The following is a 10,362-nucleotide window of genomic DNA, read 5'->3' on the forward strand; positions in this document are numbered from 1 at the left end:
AAAGGCCACAGACTTCAGTATGGCTTGCACCTCAATGCAAACAAAAAAAATCCTTACCACAGAACCAATACATAACACCCATATAAGTGGAGAAAAGATTGAAGTCAAAGATTTTATTTTGCTCAGATCAACCATCAACACTCAGGAAAGCAGCAGTCAAGAAATTAAATGACTTATTTATTGCATTTGGCAAATCTGCTGCACAAGACCTTTTTAAAGTGTTGAGCAAAGATGTCAGCTTGAGGACTAAGGTGCACCTGCCCCCAGCCATGGTCTTTTTAATAACCTCACATGCATGCAAACGTTGGACAGTTAATAAGGATAATTGTAGAAGAATGGATGCATTTGAGCTATGGTGTTTGAGAGTATTAAAAGTACCATGGGACTGCTGAAAGGAAAGAACAAAACAATCTGTGTAGGAGAAGTACAGCCAGAATGATTCCTGCAAGCCAGGATTGCCAAACTTCATCTCACATAGTTCTGACATATTGTTAGGAGTGACCAGTCACTGGAGGATATCCTTTTTGGTAAAGCGGAGGGTTGGAGAAAAAGAGAAAGACTCCCAACAAGATGGATTGGCACAGTGCTGGCAGCGATGGGCTCAAATGCAGCAAAAACTGTGAGGTTGGCTCAAGACCAGGCAATGTTTCTTTCTGTTGTGCATAGGGTCGCTATGAGTCAGTACTAATTTGATGGCACCTAACAATATGTACTGCACGAGTCTGTTCACTTTTGGGGTAGGCCTGAAGGAGTGTCTAGGCATCATCAACTTTAAAAGCAATGTGCTTTTTGTACAAGTGAGAAAACTAAAGTACAGTGGTTAAGTGCCACCTTAAGATCTAGAAGCAAGTTAATGGTGAAGCTAAGGGTAGGACCCAGGTTTCACTCTTGATCGTATTTTTAGCACAGTTAATTTTGTGGCTCTGTGTGCTAATGTACAGACTGCAAAGCCATTTGAACTGCAAGGTTGGTAGTTCAAGCTCACCAGCTGCTCTTCGGAAACCCTTATACAGGGTTGCTATGGGTCGGAACCGACTCGATGACACTTAAAAATTTTGTTATGGACACCTGGTGTGGCACTGTAGGATAAGTACTGGCCTTGTGTGGTGCTGTGGGTTAATGCGCTGGGCTGCAAGGTCAGTGGCTCATGCCCACCAAAGGTGCTCCTCAGAAACCCTGTACAGGGTCGTTGTCACAAAAGATTCCACAGCACTTCACAATGTTGCTGTGGACTCCTGGTGTGGCACTGTCAGATAATCACTGCATTGCCAATCAAGGTAAGCAGTTCAGTCACCAGCTGTTCTCACAATCCCTCTACAGGGTTGCTGAGTCCAAACTGACTAGCCAGCATACACCACCTCCACAGTTTTAAGAGAGCTTAGGTCCATATTTAACTTTGTCAGTTGGTTCATTGTTGTTAAGTGCCTTCAGAGTCAGTTCTGATTGATAGCCAACACTGTACAGGCAGAGTTTCCAAGGATCTTTAAATCTTCGTGTTAGCAGAAAGCCTCATTTTTCTACCAGAGAGCAGCTGATGGGTTTGAACTGCCGACCTTGTGGTTTACAGCCCAGTGCTTATCGTATGGATCCACAGTACTCCCATAAACATCTCAATTTTCTTCCCTGGTAAGTTTACTCTATAATTTTTTTTCAAGGATGAAAATGCAAATCAAATCCAAGTTTCTTGAACAAACGGCAGTCCTAACATCTGCATGTCCCTGGTACTCCCTAGGCAGCTGGTAGTGACTACAGACCATTTGTTGTTAAGTATCCTGAATTCTGTTCTGACTCAGTGATCCTGTAGAGACCAATTATATTCGCTTGTATTTGTCAGAAAGGAGCTCTGGTAGCATAGTGGTTACCAGTCAGGCTGTTAATCTCATGGTCAGCAGTTCGAAACTACCATCAGTTCTGTGGGAGAAAGATGAGGCTTTCTGCTCTGGTAGATTTACAGCCTTGGAAACCCTGTACAGGGTCGCTATGAGTCAGAACCACTACACGGCACACCACCACCACATTTTCAGAGAAGAAATGGAGGCCTAGAGAATCAGCTACAAGGAAATAATGGGCTTTCTAAAAACTCAGTTTTGTAGTCATTAAACAGACATCTTATTTTAAAAGAGCCTGCTAAATATCTGCCAGAATCTGCTTCCAAATCATGTCTGTTTTTTTTTTTTTGTTTTTTTTTTGTCAAATAAAATAAGCTAAAGGAACAAGCCTTCTAAAGGTAAGATGCTAAATAAATGATGGGTATCATTTATATCCATTTCTTCAAAATCCACGTCTACACAGCATCAGGCTTAGTGCAAATGGGCTTGCGGCACTAATGAAGTCGTCTTCAATCATCAGAATTACTGTGTGAACATCCACTTATCTGTTTTCCCAAACGTACCAACCAAGTCACAGACCACCACCAAACAAAGCAGCTTCTCTATAACAGATTTAAACATGGGAGTCTTTGTTGAGAATTTCAAAGCACTAGGCAGCATTGTTACAGAGCTCTGAATCGGGCTGCTAATCTCCTGGTCAACAGTTCGAAACTACCATCTGTTCCGCGGAGAAAGATGACGCTTTCTGCTCCCATAAAGATTTAGCCTCGGAAACCCTGTACAGGGTCACTATGAGTCAGAAGCGACTCCATGGCACTAACACAACAACAACAGGCAGCATTATTTCCTTATACACATTCATAGAAAGTGGTTTGAATTCGAAGATAAAATTTTACTGTTATTGAGCAAAAGACATATTAGACTGAATTTGTAAAGAAAAAAAAGCAAATGAAAATAAAACTTAAGTCTTGACCGAAGCAAAGAAAACATGAGACAGAGACTACTGACTTAACAAATGGATGACTTTATTAAGAGAGGGTGTTTGCTTCATACCATCCAGAAAAACAGACAGACCCACACAATACTTTGGTTTAAAAAATTATTCATACTATGTTAAACCTGATGTTTAAAGAACCAAATAGAGTAAAAGGTATGTAACAATAAAAAAACACCCACAAGCTTGCATAGATGAATTGATTCAGATGTGTAACTGGCAAGGAAAGGAGGCATGAGCACTGAAGGGTGCTGAAGATCGGTGATGTCGACCTCAAGCTCCCAAGTTGCAGGAAAGTCACCAGCACCACATTTCTCATTTTCCTCCATGAAGTCATGAGCAAGAACAACTTGTGCTGTGCGAAGGGCAACTGGAACAGACTAATCCAAACAGGTGCACAGTGTATACATACCCATCAGTACTCACATTGGTCACCTTTAAGGCATCTGCAAAGTGTCCCACACAGTTTCATTTAATCTCTAGTGAGGAATGTGATTTGAAGTAGCCTCCTTGCTTTCCATCCTCTGGTAGGCAAACAACCCCATCAACATTCTGGTCAGTTCCACAAAGTAGCTATGTATGTCAAAGCTACTGGCTACGAATTGATGAGCACTTGGGATAACATCTCACTGGTAAAAATATCCTCATTCCAAATGTCAAAAGAATCTAAATGTGCCTGGGCACTGTGTAGTATTTCTGAAGAGAGGACTTCTCCAAATTATAAGAACAAAGAGAGCACCACCTCAAATTTCCTGAGCGATTTGACTGATATGGGCATACTCTAATGTTTTGATGCAGCACCTTTTCAAAATGTAATATTGGACTAAGACCAATTCCTCTTGGAGAACCCTGTCAGAGTAAATGCTCAATGTGGTACACCATTTTCAAGGCTCTATTCACACTAAGCTGCTGCGGTTCGGTGCCTCCCTGTGACAGAGTAGAACAACTGTCCCCTTGGGTTATCCCAGCTGCAATCTTTACAGGAGCAGATCACCAGGTCTTTCTCCCACAAAGTCCCTCGGTGGGGTCCAACCACTAGCATTTAAGTCAAAGCATAACTACTGCAGAGCTCCACCTCATTATTTGATACTTATGAAAGGAATAGTGAGTTACCTTTGAGAGCAAGTGATAAAACAGTGATTTCTGAAATCAGGCATTTGGCTTCAGAAATCAGTTTACAAGAGCTGAAGTTATAGCCTACAGGGATTTCAGAGGCTAATTCAATCAGAAATACATAAAATTCTTGACATCAAAATCTCTCTAACCAAATATAACAGCTAGGAACTATTTTATTAAAATCTGTAACACAAAGAGTCAAAGAGCTATAACGTGTCATAATAGATTCATATTCTCTCAGCCATTCTTAATATTCGCTCCTTTAAAAAGGGGATGCCAGTCAAACCCTGTCTTTAATTCTCCTGGGTTTTAGGTTTCTGTTTATTTAATGGTGACTAACTTATACAATTAATCTTGCCTGTATCTGAAATGCTGAAACCAGCAGAGTGCTTCCATCCCTGTGCTATGAAAAACTATTCAAAAAGATAAAAACATTTTCTAGTTTGCTGAAAGTACCCAAAAGCATATTTAATCTATTAAGAACATGGAACTAGTCATATACACATATATGTGTGTGTGTGTATATATATATATATATATATATAAAGGGGAAAAAGGATGGTTTTTAGGAACAGTAATATCCACAAGTCAACTTGCTTGCTAACATGATTGTGTTAGTATGTGGCACCAAATAGAACATTTAAAAAAAACAGTCTGTGTCTTCCCTACCTATAGCAAAAGTTTTCCTTAATAAAAACACTCTTCACATCAACAAATCTCCCATTTCAAGTAAATGTCTGTTCTGTTTGGTTTTCTTTTTTTGTTAAGCATTTTAATACTCAAGGGTGTTGGTGAAATTCTTACAAAACAATGAATCTGAGTGTCTTCAATGCACAGTACATACTCTGGAAACATCTCCTACGTAGTCAACACAGGAAAGGAGAGCAGTCAATTCTCAGCATTGAGGCTGTGATCACCTAGTGTGAAGGAGATTCTCACTATCCTACCAGCCTTGTTAGTCATGCCACTGCTCATTCATGGGTTGACCCAACACCCAAAAAGTCATACCAATAACCGCTGAAGGCATTCCAACTCATAGTGACCTTATAGAACAGAGTAGAGCTATCCCATAGAGCTTCCAAAGCCATAGTCTTCAACGTTGCAGACTGCCGCAACTTTCTCCTGGGAAGCAGCTGCTAGATTTCAACTACTGACTTTTTAGTTACCAGCTGAACATTTAACTGTGCCTCCAGGACTCCTTTTATGGGCTGATTAGGCACCTTGAATTAGTACACCTATCAATGAGTCATCACTGAGTGTGAGAGGAGGGTCAATGCTCCTTAGGGATCATCTGTGAATTCTGTCCCAATGTAGACTTGGCTAGTATTTGCATACATGAATTACAGTACACTGACTGCAGTAGAAGTACAATGAATTTAAGGCAATACTGCTCCTCACAGACACTGCTAACATAAAGTGCAGGGCTCATCAGAAGAGTGACTCTGAGAAGTTTACCCTGTCCTCGGAATCTCAGCAATTCCAGTGTTGTTGTTGTTAAGTGCTATCAATTAGTTCTGACTCATAGTGTTTCCAAGGAGCAGCTTGGTGAGTTTGAACTGTCAGCCTGCGGTTAGCATCCCAGATCTTATTCTATAGCACCACACCAGGACTCCAGCATTTCTTATAATGGTTATTAAATACTAGAAGCAACAATGTTGTTGCTGTTTTTAAGGGCCTGCGAGTCTATTCCAACTCATAACAACCCTGTGTCAGGCTTCCAAGCAACAGCTGGTGGGTTTGAACTGCCACCTTGTGAGACCAACAACAGCCTCTGACTTTTTACAGTTAGATATCATCATGGATAAGAGATTCTTCTACCAAATATTTAGAAGAAATTGTGTCCCATGCAGAATTATCAGAACAGTCTCCAGTTTTATTTCTCCTTGCCCATATTGCCTATTTTGGGCTAAGAGGGGGGAAAAAAAAAATCAATAGTAACATATACACAGATATAAGACTCAGATAGGAGAACATGGGCCCATTTTATATAGCCACTTTTCAGATGATGAGCAATAAGTTAGGGACAAAGTACTGAAGTTTAGTTTTGTCGAAACATCATGGTTTAATTTTTCCTAATTATTTCTAGTAAAGTCTAGGTTACCAGCGAAATCATCTGAACACTGTTCCTTTTCAATAGTAATGTTCCCTACCCAAATACTGTTTCCTCAAAAGGGGGAAAAAATTTTTTTGACTGCATGCTCTACTCAGTTCTCTGTAACTTCAGCTACTTTATCCAGAGAATTCACTCAGTTATTAGGCTTCGATCTTACAGCCAATCACTAGACATCTTCAAGCAAAGCATCAATATATTAATGAATATTAATGAATACTCATGACATTCTATAGAGATTTGTATACAAAGGCAACACACATTAAATAACACGGCCCAAAAAAGTTAATCACTTAAGTGGTATTCCGAATGCACCATCATTATAGTAGATGTTTCTAAAGGAAAATTTGGCACAAGATGAAATTTAGAGACAATTTTAACAGTGAAAAGCAAATTATTTTATACCAAGCTATCCTTACATTGATGGAAAGGAATGGACAGCTGTCAGCAACCTGGTTATTCTGCAATGAAGAAAAAGGTGCAAAAGGTCACATTTAGTATTTCCTAGAGTGAGTTCAGTGTATAAGGCCCAGGAGCATATATTTTGAAATATGTTCATCTAAATCCAAGTGGCCTTTGACATTCTGAAAAAGGTTTTCCTCTTATGAACATCTATTCACATATGAGGGGACTTCAAAAAGTTTGTGGAAAAATGAAATTGAAAGAGAATGGGATTTTTCCATGAACTTTTTTTTTTTTTTTTAAGACCCTGGTGTGTGTGTGTATTTATTCCTAATTTAGATTCTTCATTATGATATAAAGAAACATACAGGTTGGATTTTTGTTGTTGTTGAGTTCATTAGCATGCTGCTGGTTGTTGTAAAATCTTTTGGGAAACAGTAATTCAATGATATGGGAAATTACTTAAAAAAAAACAAAAAACCTTCAATGTTCTTTAAAAGCATGTGTAGCAACTGTCTGGAGTCCTAGTGTGGCACTGTTGGTTAATGCACTGCACTGCAACATCAGTTTGAATCACAAGGCCAGCGGTTCAAGCTCACCAGACGATCCTCGGAAATCCTATATAGAGTCGCTATGAGTATGAACTGACTCGACAGCACTTAACAACAACAACAAGAAGCAACTGTCTATTCACTGAATAAAATAATAATTAACAATGGTTTGAACATTAGTCTTTTTCTTTTTTTTAAGTCATAACATTTCCTCTGACCTTCCTTCCTTCCAGGCAGTAACTTATAAAGAAGGAGAAGGAAGGGTTTACAAGTCAAGTAGCCTTAGCTTAAGGCAACAAAATACATTGTGCTTATTCAGAAACATAAGGTGTTAATGAGGACTGGCTTCCAAAGAACAGAGGGTTTACAAACGGAAATGATGTTAGAGGCCAGACACACTGGTTTACATCACAGCAAGAAAGAATAAACATTGTGGGCCCAAAAAATAAACTGCAGTCTTCCAGTAGTGGCACAGTAACAAAGCAACACCTTTATATTACAGAAACACGACACACTTTTTTAAAAAGCAGAGAAAACAGTGACAAGTGTTTTAGCAATTCATTAAAATACAATCGTTTGTTAGATCTACAACCTTAAAAAGAATTACTCCATTACAAGAGTAAGAAAGAATAAGAAAACTTAATTGGCTGAGTCTGATTTTCTCTCCTTAGTCTTAGGGAAAGAATTGCTTCTGTACTCTTAAAAAGTATTTGCTTAAAGAAAAAATAAAATAAAATTTTTAAGAAAATCTTTTAAAATCCTAAAAGATAGCTGACACAGTAACTTTTTTTTTTTTTCTGGTTAAATTATTAAAGTGGCCTGATAATTTTGGAATAAAGGATCTCCAGTTAACATTTTACAATAATAAATATGATAGGATGAAGCACAAGAGAGGTAAGAAAAATGCAAAAAATTTTAAGTAACACCGATTGTTTTATAAGATAGAAAAATAAACATTTATAAAATAAAAATATTGCAAATGAAGTTGCCCATTTGCCTAATTATCAAATAAAAATATGCAACATTTTTTTCTTTACAATTACCATAAAAACTGTTAAAAACATGAAGCAAAATCATAGGGCAGACAAAGAAAAAGATAGCATCACTGTAAGCTAATATGACCATAGCTTTGGGTACTAAGACCCCGTCCTGGAATTTGTCTTAAAGCTATGGCCTCCATTCTTCATTTTGTCTCCCTCCCATGTAGATGGAATTTTATTTCACCAATTTCATTTTAACCTTTCAAAGTTCTATTATTTTTAGGCTCTGATTTTTTTTTAGATTTACATTTTCCTAGAATTTAACTTTTAGATGCTTTTCACCAAAGTTCTTAGGATTCCAAACCGGTGAAATTACAGACCTTTCTCCAAAATGAGAGGTCCAAATATACTCAGAGAAACTATTTAAAATAGCTTCCCAATAGGAAAGGAATGGAGTAACAACTATTTCTCTAGTTACCTATGTTTCTTTCCTAAACGAACAAAAGCCATATTGAAATGCCAAAAACAGATTCATATAATGAAATCTGAAGCAGATCAAGCTGGAGGATTGAATTTTATATACACAGATTGGCATTTTGGTTAAATATGTAGTATGGGCAAATAAGCATTTCCATGAGGTGAGCAACTAACCACCAGACAGACCCTAAATGTCTTATAAAAGAGCAGTTGTGAAGCTCACCAGCTGCTCCTTGGAAACCCTATACAGGGTCGCTATGGGTCAGAATCAACCTGACAGCACTTAACAACAACAATGGTCTATAAAAGGAAATTTAATACCCATGTATCATTAACAACTGTATGGAACAAAACACTTGAATAAAGAACTACTTTATCAACTTTAACTTCATTTTTGAATTAACTGAATTATTGATAATTGAGTAAATCATTGAAAGGAGGCCAACAAATACAGCATGACTTAAGCCAGAAGGAAACTTCAATCTCTAGCCAGGGTGATGGTGGCGTCATTAATTTATACAATCGTCTTCCAGTTCCGTTTCCCTTGACTCTACAATTAAGTGTAAAACAAGAGAAAGCATACAAAACTTTTCATTTTCAGTTGACTTTGAATAGATATGATTTAAATTTCCATAGTTTTGGCAGTATATATTAATAAAGGCCCAGAGGCATCAGAAAACATGCTATTCAGGAAGTATCAGCAGAGAAAGTGTTAAAAGAATGGTATCTAGGCTGACTTTTCTGGTAGGGCTCCTAAGGATATGAAAAATCCCTACAGTCCATATGGTCAAAATAACATATTTCAACTGCTCCGGGTATTTTATTTATTCATTTATTTATTTTAATACTCTATGGTAGTTACTTTGCCCTTTTCCTGAGAAGTACAAAAACCAAAAGGTCCTGTACTTCAATACATATGTTAATGCACCAATAAAATATTTCTTTTATTCTTTATTTTGCATTGCATTCAAACATTCTATTTTATTTTGGTCATTCAGCTTCATAAATTCTAATTGCTAATACTAATACTCCAAACCTAACAAAAATGGCATTTTATAGAGCTCTTACATACCATCTACCAGGAAACATTTGAAGTAGCATAGAGGTGGTCAGATTCAGAAGCTAGATTTTCTTGTACTGCCCAAGTGATCAGGGATAACCAAAACATTTTAAATGAACTAAAATTATTTATGTTCAAAAAATGCTTGTGAATAAATCCCAGGAATGCAAATATATGACAAAAAAAATAAACATGAAATGCATTCTGTTTCATCCAGTAATATTTGCTACAAGTCCATTTCAAGGTAGAATCCTAGGTTTTTACTGCTTGTAATGGAAACCTGGGGAGGGAAAGAAAAAAACAAGAAAAGACAATTCAGGAAAAATCTTTGAAACTCTCTGAAAGTTTTTCTTCCTGCTCAGGCTAAGCAAGTTTATTTCTATGCTTTTCAAATTGTTCCTATTGCCTTTGCTCTTGAGAGTGTAAAATATTTATATACAGAATCAATGTTAGAGTTTAATAATGTTATGTATGGAATATATGTCAAGGACAGGAAGGCATCTTCCATAAAGTGATGTACACATACATAATTTGAGAAAGTAACACATGAGCTACTCCCAGTCAAGGCTTTGAATCCGTTCACACTTGTTTAGTCATGGATGGTGAAGTGAAACTGGAACAGACTCAAATTTTAAAAATTTGGGTGATTCTGAATTAACTGGAACAGAAACAAGTATGGACCAAAGCCTTGGAATGGCAGACTTGATGGAGGAATACTAATTACTACATAGTGCATGAGATTCTAGTGGCAGAACTGTGGAGAACAATACACACTGAAATAGATATGGTCAGCTGCCATCTTTAAGTAGAGCAATGGTGTTTCCAACTCTACTCAAAAGTAGA

General features: G+C 37.5%; 1 protein-coding gene across 1 annotated transcript in view; it reads right to left on the reverse strand.

Annotated features, from left to right (window-relative positions):
• LOC102830519 (trichohyalin-like) overlaps positions 1-10,362 on the reverse strand; it is an 85,159-nt gene that overhangs the window by 4,711 nt on the left and 70,086 nt on the right. Inside the window, exons 11-12 of the mRNA XM_006871892.1 lie at positions 3,937-4,038; positions 3,006-3,193 (exon numbers count right to left, since the gene is read on the reverse strand). Coding sequence (XP_006871954.1) covers positions 3,006-3,193; positions 3,937-4,038 — 290 coding nt within the window. The remainder of the gene's footprint in view (positions 1-3,005; positions 3,194-3,936; positions 4,039-10,362) is intronic.

This window comes from Chrysochloris asiatica, unplaced genomic scaffold (assembly GCF_000296735.1).
Source record: "Chrysochloris asiatica unplaced genomic scaffold, ChrAsi1.0 scaffold00177, whole genome shotgun sequence".
NCBI classification, from domain to species: domain Eukaryota; kingdom Metazoa; phylum Chordata; class Mammalia; order Afrosoricida; family Chrysochloridae; genus Chrysochloris; species Chrysochloris asiatica.